The sequence below is a fragment of the Lycium barbarum genome, chromosome 5 (genome assembly GCF_019175385.1).
Source record: "Lycium barbarum isolate Lr01 chromosome 5, ASM1917538v2, whole genome shotgun sequence".
Lineage (NCBI taxonomy): Eukaryota > Viridiplantae > Streptophyta > Magnoliopsida > Solanales > Solanaceae > Lycium > Lycium barbarum.
The window spans coordinates 82,032,594-82,059,103 of NC_083341.1; the positions used below are offsets into that span (position 1 = coordinate 82,032,594).

A 26,510-nucleotide genomic window follows, 5' to 3' on the forward strand; every position below is an offset into this window, starting at 1 on the left:
ACATCCTAGGACTGAACTGTTCTGATACCACTTTTGTCACGACCCGGCTAGGGGGCTGCGACAAGCACCCGGTGCTACCCCACCCGAGCACCCCCTTATCGTACATAACATAACATCTAGGTGAACCATAAGTCAATTCGTGCTTTTCTTATCGTTAATCATATTGATCCCATTAGACGACCATCATCATTTAACATATCATAGGCATCTATGCCACATCATAAGTACAAGGCCGACGTGGCTAACAAAAGATATACAAAACATGGGCCGACATGGCCGAACATCTCTACCCACATACACATGATTACGAGCCTCTAAGAGTATGACATATCGTATGAGCGGGACAGGACCCTGTTATGCCCATAATTATATACACAAAAGAATAAGTACCCAAAAGCTACGGCTCCAAAAGAAATGGAGCTCTGCTATGCAATATCTGAATAAGCAGCTATGGATCAAGTCTGTCTCCCTGTGCACCTGCGGGCATGACGCAGCGTCCACAAACAAAAGGACGTCAGTACGAAGAATGTACTGAGTATGTAAAGCATGATCAACATCAATAGAGAAGCATAATAGATATCATATGAAATAGCATAGGAGGGGAGACAGTAATATCATCATCATCATGTCGCTTACTTGCATACATCGTCGTTCGTATCCCATAATAATAGCCATACCACCTTGTGTTCATATTCGTATACATGCCCTTACTAAGTCTTATCACACTCATATTCATATTATATACATGGTCATATCATATACATAGTATTTACGTAGCATACCCAACCTCGTAGGATCGGTGTGTCATACATACTTGGCCAACCAAGGCTCAAGATCATACATACCTGGCCCTACCAAGGCGTCAGGGTTATCCGTACCATCTGCAGAGGTGTGCGCGCGTTTCGTAATCGTATACATACTTTATACATAGTCATATACATATAGTCTTACCCGACATCATAAGCTCGGGGTCTTATCATAGCCCTTCATAGGCATACATATACATATATCATAACTCGTAAGCATCTCTAATCTCATTTTACTCTCATCATCATTATCGTTACATCTACATTATAGACTTACTCGTCATACGAGGAACATAGTATAATCATAGTACATATCACGGGTCGTGAACTTATGAGCTTGGAATGTCAACCATGTGAAGACAACATACTCGTATAGAGGAATTAGAAATTTGGCCAAGAACCATGCCTTATGAAATAAGGGTTAGCCTTACATACCTTTCCGTCGAATTATTCTACACTTGCACGTTCCCTTCAAATGCTAGCGTTTATACCTTCATTAATATCATAACAATGGCCATTAGTCATTCACATTATCCACATTGTCTAGATTTCCTCAATTTGCCTCTAATTCACCCACATTCATGGTCATAACACCCATCTTCATCCATTCGTCTAAAGTGTTTAGTTCATGATCTTAATACCATTTATAACACATTCATATCACAACACAACAACATTCATAACTCAATTCAAACTATTTCTCAAAATGTCACTATTCATCATTCATGACCTAGTTGACCACATTTTCTACAATCCATGTATTTTAATTCTCCAATACCTTAAACATCTTGTAAAAATCATGAATCTTACCTTAGAAGTTGTAGGAACAAGCTTTGGTTGATAATACTCCTCTTTGAGCAAAACCCTAGTTTTTCTCCATTTGGATTTTTTTTGACTTGGATGATCCTTGATGATTCCCTTATCCTTGATTCACTTGTCTTAATGTTATTGATGGCTTATAATCCTTGAAAACTCATATAATAAATGTAGAGAGAAGTGGTGTAATGTTGTAATGAAATAAAATAAGTCTTGATCCTCATATTTAATGAATTGGAAAATCTGTGCTGGGTGAACAGTGGTCGTCCATGGAGGTTTACGGACCGTATTCCACTATACGGCTCGTCCTCCATGGGCGTATTTAGCCATTTCCAGAACCAGAAGCTGGGCTGCCTTCATGGTGGTTTACGACTATGGTTTACGGGCCGTAAATCACTTTACGGTCCGTCCACCAGGTCGTATTTAACCATTTCCTCGGCTGGCAGAAAGTCGAAGCCTTGCATGGCAGTTTACGACTGCCAGTTTACGGACCGTATTACACTTTACGGTCCGTATTTTGCAATATACGACCACTGGGCAGTTGCAATTCTGCAACTTCCCATATTTCTTAGACTTCTCATTTTTAATCACCCCTGTCCATGCACATGCATTGCTCACCTTGTATCTCATCTTAACTTAGCCAACTTCCTCGTCTCACATCGGATACTTTCGAAATCTCGCGTAAGGTTATCAACGTCGTTTCTTGCTCATAGACATCATGCACTCATATTCATCACTAGTTTATCCACTTGCGTACCAACGGAAAATTTTTCGAGGTGTAACAGTAAACAGCACCTGCAAGTACCGCTTTGTAAACTTGAGTTGTTGCTGAGTTTCTTGAACACAAGTTTCTTAAAAGTGAGAAAAATGACTTCCCTAATGAAAGTAGGGAGTCCCACAATTCCATATTGCTTATCTCCTCTCTCCCCTCGAATGCACCTCATCGTCACCCCTAGCCCACCCTCCACCGATTCCCGTTGTATTTGTTTAAGTTATATACAGATACTTTTAAGATAATATTTTTTAGATAATATTTTTTTGTAACATTGAAAATAAGTGAAAAAACATTTTCCCTCATAATGAACACACCCTGGGAAGAAAATACACTCTTAAAAAAAAGATGGTGCGCCGTTGCAGGGGATCGAACCCGGGTCACCCGCGTGACAGGCGGGAATACGTACCACTATACTACAACGACTGCTTGTTGATGTTGTTGAACAGCTCACAGGATTTGTCGATTAGCAGAATCGGTTTGATCAGCCACTTCAAGGCTTTCTTTATTAATTCCCCGTATATAGACATTGACCCTGTTCCAAGCCTTATCCTTAGTCTTGTTAAACATTCTAACTCCATTCTAGGATCACTCCATAACATGTTAAGTTTATACTTTTTTTTTTTTTTTTGGTTGTAGGCTCACTACTCAGTTTGTTAAGCCATATCAGGGCTTTAATTTCTTTTTCAACTCAATCCATCTAGCCATTAACCTTGATCCAAACCACCACTTCTTAGTCTATCTATTGAGCTAATTTTCTATCTGTACTTCTGTCTGTTCCAAAAAGAAAAATGAATAAGAGCGTCTTTAATCTGGCGGTAAATTCTAGACTGAGTACATAGAAGCATGGGCGGAGCCACCTTAGACGAAGGGTTTGCCTGCATTCTCTTGGTAGATAGGGCACTCCCCTTTCTTAGCGCGGGATCTACTTTCTTTTCTCCGCTTAGATCTCGGCAGCTGTAAATGCCTACACAAGGATACTTCTGTACCCCCATATCTCGAGAGATGATTGTTATTACATGGACACGGACTCCGTTGTGCTTGGTCAACCACTCCCATACTGGTCAGGTGCACACCTTTTGCCGAAAAATTACGCGGTGTACATAGGTTAAATATTATTATGAGTATATATTTAATTTTGCACACCCTTAACACAAGTGAGAAGAAAATTTGCACACCATTTTCGCTAAGTTCCTGGCTCCACCACTGATAAAAGTGTTGGTAAAGATGTAAGGTTCCAAGTTTATTGTAATTCTTCCGATAATTCATCAACTCCCATTGCATCACTTTTTAATTATATTTGACCAGATAAACTAGAAGGCTGCAGCCAATTTATAGAAGTATTAAAATATATAGTTATATAAGAATTCCATTACCAAAGCTCTTAACAAAGGCCTCTCCAACATAAATATATTCCTTTAGCAACATTTTTTTGAGCTTTGTGTAAAATAAGTGCGACCTTAGGCCAAATTGAGTGGCTTGAACAATATCTTTGCACCCTTATAAGTACTCTTCTCAATCTCCAATCAGCAGACTAATTAACAAGTGGTACGACTCGCATAGCTAGATGTACACATTCATTGAAACACTGCTAATATTACTCGATAGCCCAAAATTCAGCACTTCTCTCCTTCAGTGGCTGAGACACCCTTTTGTATTAAAATTTCCTCAATATATATGTGAATATTATTTTCTTTTAAGATAATATGTACATATACCAAATAAATCAATACGACTTGAAAACGATACGGGCAGCAATAAAAATTTTGGAACCATCACAGTATATTATACGGGCAGGAACAAAATTTTTGGAACCATCACAGTACCAAATATATATCCTAAACCTGCTTATAAGAAGACTCGTGATAATAGGTCAATACCACTTACGTAAAATTCTGCGTACGCTAATGCTCACCTTTTTTTTTTTTTTTTTATCTACATCTGTAAATAATAGATGGATCTGTTGCTAAGTCAACTATTGATTTGAGCTCATCCCATTTATTCCCATCACTAAACAAGTACTCGTCGTGACTATTTGTGTTCCAAAAGCTTGAACTTGATGATGTGAATGGAGACTGAGGGATTAGATTTTGTTGGCTGATATAGAAATGAGAGTTCCTTTCATCCATTTGATTGTCACCAATTGTTGCATTATAATTTTCTTGTTGAAAAGACATATCTTTAAATCTGGTGGAATGGTCATCAGTACTGTTCTCAGATTCCAGGCTACATGCTTTAGAACTTGCATCACCATAGCTTAGTGAAACCACAGGATGCTTCACTTCTTGTGTGTATTTCTTGTAATTGGAAGTCCTCTTGAATATTCTACATAGGGTCCAAACTTCCTGCAATTGATGATATATTTACTAATTAATAAACTTGCATGAAGAAGAACAAGGAATTAATTAATGACATCTGTTGATATTAAAGTGATATTGGTACTTGCAACACTAAAAAACGGAAATTTGCTACCAACTTTAATTTATCGCTAAATTATTCGTAACTATCAGATTTTTTTTTTTTTTTAAATATGTTGCTAATCCATTGTAAATAAAATTAGGGGCAGATTTTGATGTTTAGTTACATAATTTTTAGTAGTGTAGAAATTTATGCCTCAATCTGTTTTAAAGTTATAAGCACCGGCATCTTTTTAATATGCTGAAAAGTGTGACCATCAGTGGCAGACGTACAGTGTAGCTAGTGGGTGCTTGAGCACCCATTGTGGTTTATCAAACACTACCTTTTAAATTGGAAATTATTACTAACATACAAAAACTATTGGTTGTTGTTGTTGTATACAAAAACTATTGGTTGAGCACCCAATCTCAAAGTAACATTTTGAGATTTAACGCATTTGAGCACCCATGATTTGAAAATTCTGGGTCCGTCACTGACCACCTCATAATGTGACCACCTCATAATAACTGATTATGTTTGCTTTGATACTATATTGAATTGCATAACCGACTTATATAAAAGCTTAAAATATTAGAACATGCATGTACACTTTCATTTGCTTGATTCTGCGCTCTATCATGGCAAGAACCAAGTTAAAATTTAGAGATTATCGTTCAAATTCACCTAATAAAAATTCACTAAAGGAAAACAGAAATCAATCAAGAATGTGTGCACCAAAGAAGGGTGGATACGGGTTACCGAATTCAGTAATTTTTGCAGGATATTTGTGTTACAAATTCATTAAATATGTATAAATATTAGATTTAGAATCCATTTATTATCACTGAAATCATCATTCTAAAATTCAAAATCTATAAAGTTGATATCCTGATTTAGTCTCTACACCGAATTAAGAGGTTAAAAATAAAAGAGCAAACTTACAGCTTGGTGAGTATTGGACAGGTGGAGGTTGGAAGTTGGTGGGAGGCGAAACTCATGCAACATCCAATCAGTTTTTGTGCCTTTGCCAGCACTTCCTCTATAATATACTAAGCATTTCTTGAGGCCAATGTGTGATTTGGACGTAGTAGAATAAACAGGCTTATCAATCCCAGTTGCTTTCCAAAATCCAGATCTTGTTACTCTATTTGGTCTTACACTGTTCTTGTATTTTCTTCCCCTCATGCAGAAATAATACCATTCTTTATCCCCCACTGTGCTCACCTCTGAAGAGAATCAAGTTAATTATATGAATCTATACTGTTATAGATAATAATTAAATAATATAAAAGTGTGCTTTGTCTAATAACTTACACTTTTAGATGAGATGCAGGTCACACAGTTCAACATATACTTCGAAGTGCAAACATTGTCAATTCACTTGCCCAGTTCATATACTTTTTTGCCTTAAGAATTTGTATTAAATGAGTCAATTACATGTATATAAGCTACATAAGATAGAAGACGGTTGATTTTTCATCAATCCGTAGATTATAAGGATATCATAAAAATATCACAGTTAGAGTATGTAGTAGCCGCAACAAGCCGTAAAATCTCAACATGTTCCAATTGAGGCTGATGTATATAATTAAAAGAAGTGACATATTTAATGTAGTTAATTTATCTACGTCACTATAAGAAAAAAAAAATATTTGGCTACAAAATTATTTTTGTTGCCATAGATTGATTATTGTTGCAAAAGTACTTTTGGCACATTTGTTTTTGTTGCATAGACTTTTCCCAACGGCTGGTATTGCAACAACGTTTTTTTTTTTTTTTTGTTTGTTACCAAAAATACTTTTTGCAATAATAATCAATACTATGACAACAAAATTAAATTCTTTGGCAACAAAAAAGTTCTTTGCCAACAATAAAACTAAGTTGTTGCCAAATATTAAATTTTTTGTTACTTTCTTGTAGTTATGTAATAGACGCTTGAGAACATGTGTAAAAGCTTTTCCAAGATTTGACTGATTGAGAGTACTATCTAATAGGAACATTTAATCGAAATTGAACATGCCGTAGTCTGAGTGTTTAAATAAAATTTACTGACAAGTTTAAGGGGCTATATATGTATTCCGCCTTAATCTAACCCAATATTGTAGAAATCTATACACTGATAGTGTATATAATCTAAAGTAACATCATTGTAACTCGTAAGTGGTAGTGTTTGATCAGCTAACTAGGTTGAGAGAAGACTTGGTCAACGAAGAGAATGAGAAGTCTGTATGTTGTCTTGTTTAACCACTTCACTAATAATGGCTTCTGAAATTTCAAGTTTGGAGCCTAGTGCTTGGTCTAAAATAGTTGCAGGACAAAGTCAACCACGAACAGGTCCCAAATAAATCCAAATCTATCAATTAGTGTCACTTTCCTAATATATAAATTTCAATGTTCACTAATCCATGCCCACCTGCTAACGTTTATCTCTGCATGAATAGAGAAGTTATCCAAATCCTCAAACCAATTTTTTTCCTCTCTTTTGGAGTGTGAATCCGCGAAAATCATTTTTTATGTGGCATAATTTTCTTATTTTTCTCTTATTAAAAAATTGATATTTCAAATAATTTAATTGATATTTCAAATAATTTAACTTTAAACTTTCAAATTTTATCTTTAATAACATGTTTGATAGTCACAGAAATCTTATGATATATTTAAGACCACAAGTTTTAAAAAAAAAATCTTCTTTTTTCATAAACTCCGTACTAGTCAAGCACAAACACATAAATTAAAATAGATGGAGTAATATAAGCAAATTGCTTTTGCCTTCAATCGTTTATCCTTTAGAAATATAGACCGTCGATCACTACACTCTTTAGTTGTAGTAGTTACCTGATTATACAATTTAAAGCTTTACCTGTGTCAAATATTTGACATTTGCATGTTGGTGATACTGCACAAAGACGTAGTACTAACTTTTCATATGTAAGGAATGCTGGTTCTGCCGAGAGTAAGCTTAGAAAAATATTACTCGTACAGCAGCAACAAATTCTTACTTTGATTTTCATAAAGTTTTTGCTATTTAGAAAGGACACTAATTATTGACAACCTTTCTATGGAAACTGATCATGAAATCAAACTAAAACACTTTATTTTTCCCGTTTTCTCATGTTCTTTATGTTGGAAAGGTTAGATTAAGAATCCACACAATTTCCTCCAAAAAGCCATACATTATTAAAAGTATCTCTACATATTATATGTAGCTTTTTTTATCTTATTACTTTCAATTAATGGTTCGTTCGCAAAACATCCAACAAAAAGGACTCCAAATGAATCTCAAAGATTATAATAAGCACTTGTCACCTTTCTTTCAGATCCATCATGTCTACAAATTAAGAATGGGAAAGAATCTGTGTATCCCAACTTAAAATCTTAATTTAGGCAATAGGTTAAGTAGACCATTTAAACCCTTTGAAAACTCTTAACTAATTAGTGAGAGACAGGAGGTTTAACATGAGCGGGCCTGGAGTAGAGGAAGACAAATTAGGCTTAACAAGTATTTTCAGTTAGGACAAACTTATGAGTCTCATCTCAATGATCATGTATAAATTTGGGATGTCATCCTCAAATTGTAACTTTTTTGTACATCAATGATCAAAGGAGACTACAAAATTTTAGAAAAAATGCTAACGAGTAAGCCTGGATCATTGTTAGCTGCTCGATGGGCTAAATATTGAGAGAGAAATATATAAACTTGGAGAAGTCTCATGGGTTGAGTTTGAGAGAGAATTCCAGAGCGAGAACATGAAGAGAGAAGTAATAGTATTGTGATAAATAGGTGCACCCAAGTTTGGCTCTAATACTATATGAAAGGATTTGAACATCTAACCTAAAATCTTAAGGCATTGGATGGAATAGTACGCGATCATTTAACCAAACCCTAAAATTATGAGGGAAATATGTAGTATTTTCTATAATAGAACATATTCATGAGACTCAAACATCCTTTCTTTAATCGTTGCCCTCACAAAAATTTACAAAGAAGGAGGAAGTGATTTAAATTAGATTGGGGTATCCACAACTTTCTCTATTTTTCGATGGAGACTTCTATATTACCTAGATCATAAAGAAAACACTATTGAGCAAGAAATTGGCGACAGACAAATTCTATAGCTAATTGTAAAATTTGTCGCTAGCTAGCGACGAAATTCATAGCTGATTCCAATATTTTTGTTAGTGAAATGCTTATACGCTTACTTGGAAGATCCCAAGGATCATATTTGTAGATGTCAATCTGCTTTATGAGTTCGATGTTGATTCTTTTATCTTCCACTTTGCGTCGTAGATAAAACCCAACAAGCTCTTCATCAGTCGGATGAAATCGAAATCCTGGAAGAATTATATCTTCTTCATTGTCCTCTTTGGAAGTTTTATTTGCAGCTGCCATATCTTCCACTTCCATTATTTCACTCTTTTCTTGCACTTTTTTCACTCCAGTATTCATCTTACACTCAATTACATGCATGGAACCATGGATATCATATAGTATGTTATATATAGATGACTACTGATTTCTTCCAACAAAAAAAAAAAAAAAGAAATGAAACTTAATTAAACAAAGAGAGGGACAAAATATAGAAGGAGAATGACATACAAGGATGGTATCGTTTGATTGTTCAACCTCATGGATCTTAGCATATATATACAAATAAACTTAGCAGATAAGTCAACAATCATTAATAGGTGACATTATGTTGTATTTGACAGATATTGGAATTATTCTATTCAGATTAGAGTGTATGGTTGGCTCAGGTTTAATTCGCAGTACGTCAATAAACGAAACTACATAAGTAGTTTCCTTTGCAACTTTATCTTATTTAACTGTAGGAATTCCAATTATTAATCTTATTGTTCCATTATAATATAGGACTGTATTTAACTGATCATGAACTTGAGATGTCAATTTTTTGTGTACTAATTGTAAAATATTAGAGTAATTGTCTAAATACTAAGTCGGGTAAAGCATATTTATGCTAACAGCGGAATTAATTTAACATGTTATAGAAAGTTGTTTGTATTATCTTTCAAGTAACTAGTTTTAATTACTTATTAGGAAATATTACTTATAGTTATATATAATTTTAGATGATATGTATGATATTGTGAAATTCTTTTACACTTTTAGAGTATATACAAGTTGAAGTCATTTACCAAAAAGAAGAAAAAAAAATGAAGTTGAAGTCTTTAAAGTATTTAAAATGGAAAAATCTTCAAAATGACTAAAATAGACAGAGTAGTAGAGTGAGTATTATGAAAGTTAATTATGGATTCTCTGAATACAAAAGCTGATGTCATGAAAGGGTAATAAGATGCATTGATTAATTGGGGTTCTATTTAAGAAAAATTAAAATTTGGGGCTCTATGGTCATCACAAGCAACTGTTGGAGTCCCACTATTGTGAGTATGACATTGACTTGGAAAGTGCAAAGTTAGAAGAAAACATGTAATTCAAACAAGAACATTTCAAAGACCTTAGAAAGTGCCCAAGTAATTAATAAAAATAATTAAAAAGACCAAGCAACATCTGAGGAATAAGTCTGGAAAATAGAGAGATCATTTTTTGACCAAATTAATATGCATTTATGTCCGACTAACCAATTAATCAAAAAGAAGAAATGCGTCGGCCCTCATTGTGGACCTGATGATTGTCTTGCTTGGAATCTCAAGTCAGGGACATTGTTTTCCTCTTATTTAATATTTGTTTTGGTAATTTATAAATGGGGATAAGCAAGCACTAGGTCAACATGCCTGATTTGGCAATTTCAGGGCATTCTGGTCATTTCAGTTTTATTTCTGTGCATTGCTTGTTTGTTCTGTTGGCTTATATTGTTATCTAGAGACAATTTTGCCCTTCTATCGCTTATGTCACTGAATGAGGTGGGGCCACTGAATTCCCAACTTTACACGTTTGACATAAGTAACACATATGCTCCTAATTAGACTTTGAGTCATCACTCATCAGCCCATCACCCAAAGGATAACACGGTACTCCTATTGCCTGTGATGATATTCTCCTGGAAGCTTGAAAATCACATTTTTGAGCTGATTGAAAAAAGAAAAAAAGAAAAAAAGGGTACTTCTATTCTTGGACTTGAACTTTATGTTAATTGAAGGTAGTTGAGTATCAAATTTTGGCATTTGATATACCTAACTAAAGCTAAAACAGGTAAAAAAAAATATTTAGTTATATTTTTTCTCTTTAAGGCTTGTCACTGTAGTTATTTTTTTGGGTTAATATATTATTAAAAAAAAACATTGAGAACTTTAAATGAATTTTTGAAAAATTATAAATAAGGGAATCTTTTTGAAATTAAAAATATGATATCACATAAAATAAAATGAGGGAAGTAATAAATGTCTGAAGTTCATTCATTTTTACCTGAACTTTAGAGAGAAAGCATGTCTGATTAATTTTGAAGTGAGTAAACGTCCAAAAAAAATAATTAAAAAATGAGTATAAATTAAATGACAATGTCAAAATAAAATATGTGAATAGTATTAAACGTAGAGAAATTGTCATAAATAGCTGTACCAAAATAATAGCCAATAAATGCATATTCTTTGTATATTAATGTATAATATATATTTTTATTTTTTAATACAAAATAGTATTTCTTATATTTTTTATACTTGACTAATGAATGTAATTATTTTAGCCAACTGACCAAATGTGTAACTTTTCCTTAAATAAATACATACATGTCAGGTACAACATTTAAGCTCCTTGGTCAGTGGCGGATCTAGAATTTTCATTAAGGGGTTTGAAAAAAAACATGTAGCATTTGAACTTGGAACCTCCAGGTAAATTTTGAACCCTCTAAACCACTGAGTCAACCTCTAGCCATGTGTTTAGGAGATTTAAGATCTATATATGTACATACAAAATAAAATAAAAACCTTATATATACAGTGTAATTTTTTGCTGAGGGAGTTCGGGTGAACACCCTCACCCCCTCCTAGATCCACCCGACGTTGGTAGTTACAAATATTGTCTACTAGATTATTACTCCCTCCCTTTCAATTTATGTGATACTCTTTCTCTCTTATAGCCTGTTTGGTCAAGCTTCTAAAATTATCTTATTTTAAAAGTACTTTTCAAAAAAATACTTTTGGGGAAAAACAGTTTGTGTTTGGCCAATTACTTAAAAAATCACTTTTGAACAGCAATTAGTATTTGGCCAAACTTTTAAAAAGTGTTTCTATTTGTATTTTTCTCAAAAGTACTTTTAAAAAAAGTGCTTTCGGACAAAAACAGTTTTTTTTAGCTTCTGAAAAACTGCTTCTGCTACTCCCCAGAAGTACTTATTTTCTCCCAAAAGCTTGGTCAAACAGCTCACTTTTTTTCAAATAATCACTTATTGAAAAAATAAGTACTTTTGGGGGGAAAATAAGCTTGGCCAAACGGGCTATTAGTCAGCCCAAAAAAGAATGACATATTTCTATATTTAATAATAATTTAAATTTTAACTTTTTTAACTTACACTTACTGATATGATTTATAACCACAAAAATAATTATGACTTGTTTTAGACTACAAATTTCAAAAACTTTTCTTTCAATCTTAAAGCTCTATATCGGTCAAACACTTTTACATGAATTGGGACGGAGAAGTATTACAAATAACCAGTGCTCGTCGGTCAAAAGTACATAATTCCCAGAAGGTCTGCACATAGCCACATACTGCTTTATTTGCAAACACTAGAGAAACTACCAAAAGCTTAATTCTATCAAAATATTTTTTCCTAGCTTCCTTTAATTTGCTACGAGATCCACAATTCTATTATGCTCCCACTAGCTATACTTTATTATCGGATTTCTCAACTTTTTCATCAAAGACATGCTTTGTAAATATAGCGTAATAAGGTAAATGGTCATTATTGATCACTCTAATTACCTTAGAAGAATCCGTAGCAATTTCCGGTGGAGCTAGAACATTTTTCACAATCACTTTAAGTCTCTGCATAAGAACTAATAATTCAAACAAAGTGTTTGTAGTGTTGGGAATGCCCTTCATGAAACCGATAGTTTAATCCTCATTGCTAATTCTAATCACTCCACCTATTCCCTCCAAACTTGGATTTTCTAGAGAGAATCCACCAAGTGTTTAGTTTGTAGGTACCTCTGTCAGGTGGTTCTCACTTAATTCTGATAATGGTCTTCTCTTGTGTACTGCTATTTGCGTTAACAACCTGAGCATTAGCATAAGTTGTGCTGAATGAGATTTATGTTTCTCATTAAATTGCTTGTGATTTAGTTACCAGCTACTGATATTGTTGAACTACTGATGCTTAATCTAATCCCAAATTAAAGACCAGTTACTAAAATTAAAGTCTAAGTCAGACGTATTGGTTCCATTGTCGTGGTTCTGAGTAATATATTCTACGAAAAGATTCTAAGAATTTTGGCACTCAAAAGAAATATGAGAAATGGTCTCGTTAGGCATGCAAGCCACGGTAGAAACAGTCATGATTGACATTAAGACGAATGAAATTGAGGCAGGAACTAAGTCAAAGTGTTTGATCTTATTGGGGGCATTTAGTTTCCAAATTCATGGGGTCTAATTGTTTTCCAGTGAAATTGGGTGCACGGAATACTAGTTAGAGATTTGTTTTAGTAGGGTTTGAAGACAAGTGGATTAAATCTAATCCCGAAAACCCCTCTAAGAGTCCGGTTATGCTTTCACCAACTAGATAAATGACAATGGTTATGATAATAATAGAAGAAAAAGAAATATTAATGCTTCGAATCACCATAATAATGGTTCATACAGTGCCAAAGAACTTAGAGAGAAAAGGTAGTTAGGGTTACAAAAAATATTCAAAGTGTCGAAGATCCCCCTTCCTTCCTTGCTAAGCTATTATTATATAAGCCAAACAGAGACTTTTCTGTCCTGATGGTTGTCTGTTGGACCCACGTGGTTTGTGCTACGACATTTTAATTTGACACTGATTGATTGACGTGACCCGAGTTGGTAGAAGTGGGGAACAGTTGTACCAAGTCACTGATTCCCCGCCTATCCGGATACCCCTGAGCATCCGACTACTCAAGGTTCCCCGAACATATGTGTTACACCTCGGAAAAGTCCCCGTACATGTACAAGGAATAGAACGACAAGGGTATGAGTGTGGGGTGTTTTACTAAGCAAGGGGTGATGATTCGTGAATTTTTGGAAATGGAAAAGTTGTAGAATTTCATGCAGCCCAGTGGTCGTATAGTGATTTACGGCCCGTAAAGTGATTTACGGACCGTAAACCACCATCGTCCTCCAGCCTTTCAAATTCCAACTTTCTGTTAAAGTGTGGGAATGCTTAAATACGACTTGGAATACGGCCCGTAAACTGGTTTACGGACCGTAAACCTCGATCGTAAACTGCAATATTCTTCAGCCAACTTCTCTGTTTTGGACATGCTTAAATACGACCAGGGAGGACGGCTCATAAACCAGTTTACGGCTCGTAAACTGTGGTTTACGACCACTGTTCACCCCGACTGGAATTCATTAAAGATCAAACTTTGAGTTATTAAAAGGGACCAAAGCCTCATTTTATTTCATTTTTCATCCATACAACCTTCAAGAACACTCTAGAAGCTCTCCAATTATTCATCCACAAAATTCAAGAGATCAAAGGGAAACCAAGATCATCAACACCTAATTCATGAAAGCAAGTGCACGAGACTCTATTGGAAGTCATCTTCTTCAAGAAATCTCAAAAGGGTTGAAATAGGGTTTTGGTATAAAAAGAGTATTGTTGCTCAAGGCTTGTTCCACCATCATCCAAGGTATGTTTCATGACTATACCATATGGTTCAAGGTATTGGAAGGCTTAGATACTTGAAATGTATAAGAACATAGAAAATGGGCCTTGCATGGGTGAATAGTGGCACAATTGAATAGTAGTTGAATGGAGTCATGAATGTTGATAAGCTACGGTTGTGAATATGTTATAAATAACGTCTAGACCATGAAATAAGTATTATATACGAGAAAACGTGATAACGAGCTATAACCATGGATGTGGAGAAATTGGAGGAAAATGGTAGATTTTTCTCAAAGTGTATAAGTGATGATTGTTGAACGTAATATTGTGAGTGTCGTTATGAATGTATGAGAGTTGAAATGAACATGGGAAAAGTATTAGAAATGAAGGAAGTGCTATCCAATTTTCCTTAGAAATAGTAGTCCGTTCTTATAATTACTTAGCTAACGACGACATGAATTCTCTTGAAGGTATATACGAGTGCATTAAGGGAGAGCGAGCAAGCAATAAGAATTGTAAACGTCGAAGGTATGTGAGGCTATTCCCTTTCTTTCAAAGGCATGATCCCTAGCTTACGATTTCATAAATGCTCCCATATTTTCCTTGCTATCAAAGGTTAAATAGTCTAAGATTCCGAAGCACGATTTCCTTCTTGATATTCCATAAATGTTTTCCAAAGTACTCCCATTTTCCAAAACCAAAGGTTGTGATTATGTGAGCGTTTATGATAACGACCGTGGATATTGTTTTCAATAACAATGATGATGTCAAAAATGAGAATATTATTACGCTGACCATGATGAGAGCAAATCTTATGTTTAAAAGTTTCAAGTTTACGATTTCAAGGACTATATGAGAACGTCGAGCTATTTACTGATTTCTCAATTTATTCATGGATGGTGACTTTATTTCTAAATCTTTCAAAGTATATGAACGGATGCCTTATGAAGTTCATGATTTTATTCTATGTTTTCTTTTAATGTTATTCTTCGTTGATAGTCTCACCTTATAATAATTGTTCCTTCAAGGTGAGACAAAGCGACAATGATTACTCCATAACATAATCGGAGGCTTTCGACCTTATGTCACTCCGACGTACTTACAACTTTTCCTTGGGCTCTCATGCATGATAAGTATATGGTATAAGTATATGATATGTATATGTATTCAGGGGATATGGGGAAGGTGAGGCGCTATAGACGCATAGCCACCTGGTCAGCTGGCATATCATGATTTCATCCCGGACGCGGGATATATGGGTTATGGATCGGGTCGTACGTTCCTCGGCACTAACTTATTATATTTATGGATCGGGTCGTACATTCCTCGGCACTAACATATGATGACATATGGATCGGGTTGCGCGTTCCGCAGCAATTTACTATATGATGCTTTATGAGTATGCATGCATGGATCCGCCTTAAGAGGCAAGCAGTTATCGATTATCTCATTGTACTTACCTTACTTTCTTATTCTTACTTTATTTCTTGATGTATGCCTTACATACTCAGTACAATGCTCGTACTGACATCCTTTTCTTTGGATGCTGTGTTCATGCCCACAGGTAGACGGGAAAGCGGTCCAGACTGATAGGAGTCACTAGCCGAGCTGAAGAGCACTCCATCTTCCGGAGGTGCTAATTGGTTGTTCCTTTTGTGTATATATTTGTATGTCACTCAATAAAGGCTCGTAGATGCTCGATGTGGGTTGTGTGGTTCCACAACGTGGGTAGTATGCATGTGTATAAGTATATTGAAATATGTTTTTGTATCAACGCGTTATATTTTTGTAATGAAAAGTAAATCCTCTTTTTAAAGTTAACCGGAAATAGATGAATGATTGTTAAATGGGTTAGGTAAATGATAGCACGAGCAGTGTTCGGTGGTTAGCCCCGGGTACCCGTCGCGGCCCCTAGCCGGGTCGTGACAATATGTTTTACCCAATGCACATAGTCCCCCACTTTTCGGGGTCTTCATTTCATGAGCCCGGGAAATGGAAGAGATCCTTGGCCTCTTCTCATCTTATCTCCCCAACGAGTCATTTCTTGATCTCTGTGCCTCTGAACCGATGATTCACTTTCTCCGCACACCTTCTCCCTTCATTTATTGTTCTGCCCTCCTAGTCAGACTCCTCCTTACACGTGTTTTTCCTCTGCCAAGTTCTTTCTTGATTATCGGGCTCCGTGATGATGGCGGGATTTTCTTTCTTCTAGGTAAAGCCCCTATATAAAAAAAGTTTCCCCCCTTATATATACTCCAGTACTTATCTGAGGCACCATTTACTCTTTCTTAGATATCAAAACTCTTTACTCTCAACTCGGAGAACTCTCTGTTGCCTTCCCTAGACATGTCTTCTAACTTATCCATCGGTGGTGGTGTCACCACCTGAGCACAGGCTGCTGGTACCAGTGATTCTGACGTCTCCATTTACCAAATTTCGATTGGGGGTGGCCGGCCCCCACTGAATAAGGCATCAAAGAAGAAGGTCGCAGGTGTTATAGCCCGCATTTTGTACGTCCGGATATTTCGAGATCGACGTGGCAAGTGATAGGCAAGACCATTTTCAAACATTATTTTTGATGTATAAGTTGTTATGAATATTGTTTATGAATATTATTGTATGGAAATATTGAGAAAGGTTAAGGGTAAAAAGGGAAATTCGCAAAATGGTTCATGGTAATATTGTGGAAGCCTAGGGGCAAAATGGTAATTTCACAAATATTCAAGAAAATTCTTGAAATTTCCAAGATGGCTGTGTGGCATGGGTAGCATGTGCTCACATTTTTATTAAATGAGGGGCTAATTATAAATAATAAAAATACATGGGCCAAAGCTTGCTTAAGAAGACACTTAGTCTTCTTTGACCATTTCAAGAAGTTTCAAGAAAATGGAGAAGGGGGACATGTGTCCATACTCCTACTCAAGGGACCTAAATATATATATATATATATATATATATATATATATATATATATATATATATATATATATATATATATATATATATATATATATATATATATATATCTAAATGGGGTAAAGAATACACAAGATATATTTGTCTTCATCTTTTAAAAAGATGAAGAAACTTGGAGAAAATAGAAGAAAATTCCAAGGGGCCATTCGGCCATGGCTATGGAGAATTGACTCCATGAAGTTGATCAAGAAAAAATTATTTCTTCTAGTATTCCAACTAAGTTGAATGCCCTCATTAACATGGGAGAGTTGTTGGAGCAATTAAATCACTCATTTGAGCAATATATGCCCCTAGCCGAATGAAGAGATAAGTGGAAAAGGTATGTGTTTAACCTTCTCTCATTTGTTTATGGATAATTTGTGAGTATCGTGGAAGGTCGAAATGAATGAAATTCATGGAAAAATGTGATGTTGAAGTGGTGGCCGTGTGTGTGTAGCATTGGCCGTGTACATATGGTGTTGTGTAGAAGAAATAGATTAATTTTACTTAGTCTTTTGGTTGTTGTTGTAATATGTAGAAATGAATGAAAATGCATGAAAACATGTATGATGTTATTGTGGCTGAATAGGGGTTGGTTTGGCAAGTTATGGTGAATTGATTCTATGTGATATTTTAGTTGTTGTTGTTGTGGAATCCATAAGAAAATGAAGGTTTAATGACTTGGAAATGAAGTTGTAATCGTTATAGAATTGTTGAAGAAAATTAATGGGAAACTAGCTTGGATTCTTACATTGTATGAATGATGTTGTTAATACATGATTGTTGATATGGTTTATGAATCTAGAATGAGAAAAATGTGTGGTTAATACTTTTGTTGAAGTTGGAGGATTCGGGTAGCATTGGATTATTATGAATATTGTAGTATTGTTAGAATAATTGTTGGTATTGTTGTTGATGATGTGGCCGAGTTCCATTCTCGGGTTTGTTGTTGAAATTGGCCGAGTTGTATTCTCGGGGATGGTATATTTACAGGGGAGATGCTACCGAAATTTCGGCAGAATATAAGTGAATCTATTTGAGAAGTTAAGACAAGTGAATGACAGTGAATCTAATGGTTATGTCAATTCTCTTGAATGTAGATTAGCAAGTTTGGGCTAATAAGCGTAGCTAGTTGGTTGTGGAACAGGTATGTAAGGCTTACCCTTTCTTTCTTTTGGCATGTCCTAGAGCCAAGTAAGTTATGATATGCACTTTGAGGTAACTTTACTCTTGATTCCGAGTCTATTTATGATTCGTATGCACCTTCTGATATACGTATTCAGTAAATCCGCTATGAGTGTTCGGATATAAGCATTTTGTTACAAGTATTCTGATATGAGTATTTTGATATAAGTATTCTGATATGAGTAATCTGATGTGAGTATTTGATATGAGTATTCTCTGTAAGTCTTAATGTCCCCAACTTTTGTATACGATCTTGGATAGCTTGAAAATGCCCGTAGAGGTTTTTGTACTAAAATGCTCGTAACTTTCTGATACTGAGTCCGATCGACCCAAAACTTGTTTCTGAGCCTTCAGATGTCGGTAAGTGTGTATGTCTCTATCGGGTCTTGATTTGTATGCATATGGTTTTTCACGACTCTGCTCGTGCATGTCTGAGTATGTGTTTTCACTGCGTCCCGGGCCAGGTTCTGTTATCGTGCATTTCCTCTGCATTGTTCACCGCGCCCCTCGGTGGGAGAGCCGGGCTCTGTTATCTGTATATGATGATATGGGGATGGCGGCCAGGATGGCATATGATTCTGTTCACCGCGTCTCTCCCTAGAGGGCCGGGTTCTGTTACCGCGTCCCTCGCTAGAGGGCCGGGATCTGTTATCTGTTATCTATATATGCATATGATGACTTATGATTTTGGCATACATGATTTGTGTTCTGAAAGTAAGCATTTTTATGCCTCGAATAAGGTACTTACCTTCTGTACTTCTGATTCTGATTATGGTTCTATCTGTTATACTTCTGTGCTCCTGACTCCGATTATGATTCTGTTTACTGCACTTCTTGCCTTACATGCTCAGTACATATTCCGTACTGACCCCCTTTCTTCGGGGGCTGCGTTTCATGCCGCGTAGGTACACCCAGATGATGTGAAGTCATTATAGAGGATGTTCCAGCAGAGTTGGCAAGCTCCATTTGCTCCTGGAGTGCTGCCGAGTCCGAGTTTGTATGTTATGTTTTTTTTTCTGGATTGAAGTTAGACTCTTTGCAGACAGAGTCGTGGGTATAGTATGTCGGTTGCGTAAGCGGCTTCATCAGCCGATATGTCATTCTGTATTATGTGATAAATCCTATATAATCACAGATTATGTTTAATTTGGAAAGCATCGAAAAAGAATATTTTGAAAGTTTATTATGTATTTTATTTTTATTTGATTTAAAAGTCTAATCAGATTATGTGTGCCCTAAAGGTCTGTGGGTTCGCTCGGCTCCGGATGTGGGGCCGGGTGCCCATCACACCCTAGTGGAATTAGGGTGTGACAACAGGTGAACAGGCCAAATCACACGTTCCTAGAGAATGGGCCAGCGAGCGGGATCTTGCTGAGTGTGCTACCAACTCTAACCGTGACTGTGATCGGGAGTAGCCGGCGAGCTTATTTCCCTCCTCCATTCGCAACAACAGCCTCGGTCGAGTCAAAGAGGACTGCGGTTGGAAGGATATAGAGGTGCTCATCCCAAGGTAAGGGTAGGACATCGCCTCTTATAGACTGCGTTATTATTTCGTATACACCTACCCTCTCTTGCTTAGCGTGAGCGACAAAATTGACCCTGTTATGTTAGAGTTTTATAGGAAATACAATATATGCCCGGCCCAGGTTGGGCCGGCGGTTTGAAGGACCGTGGCGTGTATTCAATATCTCTCTTCTCAAGTCGGAGAAGGCTTTAAGCTCTCCCACTTAATCCTCCTTTACTCTCCCAAGATCTTCAGAGCCGAGGATACCCAGCTGGCTCGGTGTGGCCACTACTCCTTAGTCACGAGTATTGATGATGACTCCGATCGGGGGTGGACGGAGAGATATGTCATCATGTCGATCACAGATCTAGTCAAGCCACCAGAAGCCCCCATAACCAAGCAATGGAACCCCAGCTGTAAGTTTAGTATTTGTTATATTCTTATTTTACTATGATCCTGCCTTGGACTTGCCTGATTATTTTCGCTTTCCTTATCTTTTTAGCCGTGGCATGAAGATCGGATCCTGTGAAGGATCTGGCACAGTGGGTCCAAAAAATTTATATTTCTCCACCGTCTCTCTCCGTGTATGGACGGAGATTTCTGCGAAGAACAATTAGAGAAGAAAGAACCATGGCCTACCTAAAGGATCATCGTTTCATCATTTGGCAGGTGTGTCTGATGATCCGATCGTGGCCGCGCAACAAATTTTACAAGCTACTTCTTAACTTAGCCGAGATCTGGAGAAGGCGGCCCCAGCTCGGGTGAAAAGAGCAGCTTCTGGCTCTACCTCTTCAATAAAGAGAAGTAGGTAGATCGTTTCTTGTCGGGACGGCCAGGGTTCGGCATTAGGGATGTCGGCCAGCCCCCACATGGCGATTGACTTGGAGGCTGATGCTAGTGAGGGCAAGGCTGACTCAGCCCAAGAACTTATTCTTAGGGGGAGAGCCCCCCCCCCCCCCCCCCCCCCCAAGAAATCTCTTCCGATGACCTCTTTAAAGAGATAACTTGCTCTCGTGATGGGTTCCTCCTACCGCCCTTTTCTTGGTTCCTCCAATTCCAGGAGTGGAATGTTGGGCTCGACGCCTATTTCATCTTTTCCTTCTTCATCCCGAGGAGCTCCGTCCTCTGCTCCTCGGGGAAAAACTTTTCATACCTAAGGTCTAAATACCGAGGGAAGGCCTAAGAGTCTTTGGGAAACTCGCAAGTAGGGACTGGTGGATACCTTCCCAGCCCTGGTACGTAACCTCATGTCTCGCTGGAATGTCACTCTTTCTGTTCCAAAGAAATTCCATCTTCTTTCCCAGCCAGTAGGGGTTGCCAACTATCTGAAGCCATTGTCTACGGAGAAGAATCAGATAAAAATAAATGTTGTCTTCGCGGATTGTATCCTTAATACTGGTGCCCATGCGGCTGCCCAGGTATCTGACTGTTTCTTTTTTCTTCTTTATCTGGCCTTATTTTTGTGCAGACTTATAACACTGGGTATTTCTCTTATCTCAGGCTCATCTTTTGACGATGGAAGGCCTCCAATGTAAGCTTGCTGAGGAAAGGGAAAAGTAGGCCGAGCACCAAAAGCTGCGAGAGTGCCTCCTCGCCCTAGAGGTAAAGCTGGAGGTGAAGCTAGCTCAATCGGAATAGGATAAGAGAATTCATAGCTAGAAGGAGGCCAAGTTTCATTCCGAGCTTGCCGATTTGTAGAAGAAATGGGCTGATTATCAGGATCACTATGCCAATGTCTTGTAGAGGGAGACCGGCCTGACAAATAGAGTTCGGGTTTTGGAAGAAGAACTGTAGGTTTGTAGGAAAGAAAAAGTTGTTGCAAAGAAAGCCTGAGCTACTCTTGAGGCAAGGCTACAAGCTCAAATGGCCTGAAATAAAGAACAGGTTGAGGCCAACCAGCGTCTTTCCGATACCAATACTTCCCTCTAGAGCACACTTGATCGGAACAGGCTGAATTTTGCTAACCTGGAGGCCCGTATACAAATTTTGAAGAAGAAATTTGCCCTAGAGAAAGCTCATGCAATGTATCATGCCCGCAGGATTGCTCTTCAAGAAGCTGGGGATGGGATAGCCGACATTGATGCCTAAATTGTCGCAACTATGTACATAAAAGAGATTGCCACCAGGGCTTAGCTTGTTCTACCCCCTGCCGATGATCCTGACCAGACTTTTGATGGTGAGGGGTGGTCATCTGAAGAGTGGGATGCGGATGAGGTCCTGGAAGAAATTGGAGAACAACCCCTCAAGGCCCGCTGATGGTGATGCGGTCGGATCCGGGAAATCTCTTGTCAAGAGAGATCCTTCTGAAGACAAGCCTGCCTTCCTAGCTTTAGAAGCTCCTAAATCTTTCAAGGCTAGTGGATCCGGGGCTTTAGTCGATGTCGCTGACTCTTTATTATTTTAGATATGTATTTATGTTGGTCTCATCTTTTGGTTGACGCTTTTCATTCTGATTTTTTTTTTCGTATTTTCACTTTTTGTTTGAAAAAAAAAACATAAAGAATCGGATGTGAAAGAATTTTTGGAATTGTATATTTGCTTCCCATACTTTTATGAACTTTTGTACTTCGACTCTATATATTTTAGAATATCCGCTTCCTTGTGAGGATATGGTGCTAAAATATTTGTCTCTGCTTTATTTTCTATTTTATACTTTTATTCCGTGAATATAGAGAAATTTATTGCTCTAATTAACACTCATTTGTGATGTTCTTTTGAAAAGTATACTCTTGTTTTGTTGGCGTTTTAAATGGATTGGATGCATGCCTCGTCCGACCCTTCGAATCCTAACTGTCGGGTTCTTTCCGCTTTCAGATCCCATTATCATTACTATCCAGCATATTTATTTTGGATGCATGTGTTTAGGGAAAGAGATTTGTTTTCGTACTTGGGTTTTAAGATTTCACGCGATCGCTTTCCCCAATCCGAGCATGTTACTTCCGGCCGTATTTTATGGTCAGCAATTTCTTTCATCTAATTCATAATAAAGGAGGGGACTTCTTTGTTCGAGGTCGATGAGCAGGATGTCTCGACCTCATCCTATTTTGGCATAAGGCTGGTGAAGACTTCACGCTCGAAGGCCCGAAGGCCGTGTCGTGTGTTTCGAGGCCGGTAGTTTCAGGTTCGAAAGAACACGTTGTACCAATAGTTAAGAGTGTAATAGAATATATTTGATACTTTCTCATTCATGAGGATGGGGCGCATGGCCTTTACACATTCGAATTGTGCACAAATCATAAAACGATCCTTCTGGCCATGCTAGCAAGGATTTCCTAGTTCGTGACTTGAAAACTCTATTTCTTGGATGAAGCAACATGCTTTTCAGTTGCTACCTTGTAACAACCCTTGCCGGTGGAAACCTTTTTGGGAAGAAAAATTTGGCCAAGGAAAAGAGTTCAACACGTATTTTTCGACTCCGGGCTTATGAAATGGCTCCTTCTTTATCTAGTCCCAGTCCCTGTCATGTAACAAAAGATGTTAGGCAGTATAAAGGAAAGTGAGTTAGTTGTCCATACCTGTGCCTCCTAAGGTCGTATGTTGTCCACGAAATCGTCTGAAAACTCCACTAAACCCTAAGTATGAACGGCTGAGGGAAGCTGAAAAGTTAAATTGCATTCGCTCATCTCCGCAGACCATTTAGCCAGTCGACTTGTGAGGTTCCTCTTTGCAGTGTTGTTTGTAATGAGGCGTTCGTGACCACAGTTATCAAGTAGCTCTGAAAGTAAGGCACAACTTTCGAGTGGCTGTGGTCAGGGCCAGAGCCTGTTTTTCTGAGTCAGGGTACCTGGATTTCACTCCTGCTAAAGTTTTGCTGGAGAAGTAAATCGGGACCTAACCCGCCCCCGCCTCTAGTACCAAGCCTTTGCTGATTGATACCGTTGAAACAGTTATGTATGTAAGCAGACGCTCTCCCTTTTCTAGTTTCACCATTATACGAGGTCGTGACAAGTAATTTTTGAGGTCCTTCAAGATTTGATGACATTCTGGTGTCCATCTGAAACCATTCTCTTTCTTCAATAGGTTATAAAACTCGTGGCACCGATGTAAGGAGCGAGACACAAATCGTCCTAGGGCGGTGATTTTCCCAGTCAATAGATGCACCATCTTCACATTATCCAACTTCGACAGCATCTCCTGGATAGCTCTGATCTTGTCTGGGACCATCTCTATTCCCTGGCTGGACACCAGAAAACCCAAGAACTTACCGGACCTTACCCTCAAAGTGCACTTCTCCGGATTTAGCTTTATGATATGCTAGCGGAGCACGTTGAAGGTTTCTTGTAAAGAAGACAGGTGAGTCTCTGCCTTACCAGATTTGACCAGCATGTCGTCTATGTATACTTCTATCGAGTTGCCGATCTGCTTTTTGAACATTTTGTTTACCATTCTCTGGTACGTTGCTCCAACATTTTTAAGACCAAAAGGCATTACATTGTAATAGAAATAACCATGATTAGTTATGAACAAAGTTTTTTCTTGGTCCTCCAGACATAGGCTTATTTGGTTATATCCAAAGTAAGCATCCAAGAAACTCAGCAGCTCATGTCCCGCTGTCGCGTCTATCGTTTGGTCAATATCGGCAGCGGGGAAGAGTCTTTAGGACGGGCTTCGTTCAAGTCTTTGAAGTCCACGCACATTAATAATTTATTATATGGTGGCTGGGGTTAGCAACTCGACATTTGCAGGTGCTGATTGTTTGAAGTGGGAGATAGTGTAACGACCCGCATGGTCATTATAGCCTTTTCACTACTTTTGACCTTTCCCCGAGCTGGTTTAGCTCATATTTGACCCGAGGGGACTGCTAACACACTTTTCGAGGTCTTTGGATATGATTTGGGTGACCTTGTGGGAAATTTGGGCTTAAGGAGAAAAAAAGATGAGTAAAATTTGACTTTTGGATAAACAGACTTTTTTCGGAAATCCATCGATTCCGAGAGGTTCGAGTGGTCATTTAGAACTTGTGGCTATATTCGGTTCGGTTCCCAAAGCACTCGGGGCATTTTGGGACTTGGTTGGAAAATTGGGTTTGAGGTATCGGGGGTTGACTCGATCAACAAGACATCAGTTGGAAATTTCAAGACCACGAGTGCGTTCGTATTGTGTTTTTATGTATGTCTGTATATATGGTATGTGAGCAGATAGCCTCAGGTGATAGTCGAGATTTTGGGTTAAAATTGTGAAACTTAGGAATTTCTGGTGTCTGGTGCCCGCTATGGCGGCACTAGGACCGCGGTAGCGGTTACCTTACTGCTGTAGCAACTTATGTAATTTTAGGCAAGACCATTGTAGCGTTCATGGGGCCACAGAAGCACTAAAGGGGGCGCGGAAGCGGGTGACGGGGAGTTAGATTTATTAAATGAGTGTTAAAAGCCCTAAGTCCTTCATTCATTACCACTCTGACTTCAGATCTTTTTGGGAGCATTCAAGGCTAATCTTCATAGAGAATCATTGTGGTAAGTCCTTTCACCTTCTTTTCCATTCCATGTTTCATTATTCACCTTATGAATCCATTAAGCATGCTATTTTCATTAAGAGCTTAAGGATTAGAAGAGGGTTTTATGGGCTCTTCATTCGAGGCTATTAAATCTTGAATTATTGATCGGGTTAGCTTCATTAAGCATGGAATTCCTTCCTAAGTAGTGGCTAATTTATGGAATTGGAAGTTAAGGTTCATACCCAAATTTGGTATTTTTGCCTAGAATCCGAATTTAATGATTTGTTAGTTATTCTAGCTTATAATTGATGGGAATTTATCACCTAGAATATTAATTTCATGTTAAGACCTATAGATTTCTTATTCCATCTTTCTAGTTCATAAATCCTATTCCATATGTTGGGATTTGGGTCTTGAATAGAAGTAAGGTTTGAATGATGTTTTTTCTTGATTCTAATTTCATGATTCAGATATGATTAGACTTCCATTATCTCGAGGCTCAAAGGAAAGGAAATACTAAGGTTTGACTATTGGAGACTTTGCTGCTCGACTCTCCAGATAGGTTACAGTATACCTTATGGTCAGACTTCGATTAGCGAAGTGTATGTTTAGATGATATTGTCGGAGAATGCATGAAAACCTTCGGGTATGAAGTTGGGTTGGATATTGTCTTAGGTTAGGTCTTGTTGTATGATTTGGGGGCTAGCCACCCCGTTGTGTTGTTGACTTATCTTGATCTATTACTTTTGTGGCTCATTTCCACATTAAGACATTGGGTATTTGTGACTAGTGTATATCATGAATATGATATTGCGGTTATTTACTTGATTGATATTAAGATAAGAATTGAGATTCCATTGTGGCTTATTGTGTACCCTTA

General features: G+C 37.5%; 1 protein-coding gene across 1 annotated transcript; it reads right to left on the reverse strand.

The window, feature by feature from the left end:
• Positions 1–4,158: 4,158 nt before the first annotated feature.
• LOC132641021 (transcription factor JUNGBRUNNEN 1-like) lies at positions 4,159–9,410 on the reverse strand. Its single transcript, XM_060357872.1, has 3 exons — positions 8,992–9,410; positions 5,734–6,017; positions 4,159–4,739 (listed from the first exon to the last, which is right to left on the reverse strand). Exons 1-3 carry the CDS (start codon positions 9,257–9,259, stop codon positions 4,326–4,328), a joined length of 966 nt encoding a protein of 321 aa, XP_060213855.1. The 5' UTR covers positions 9,260–9,410; the 3' UTR covers positions 4,159–4,325.
• Positions 9,411–26,510: the final 17,100 nt, after the last annotated feature.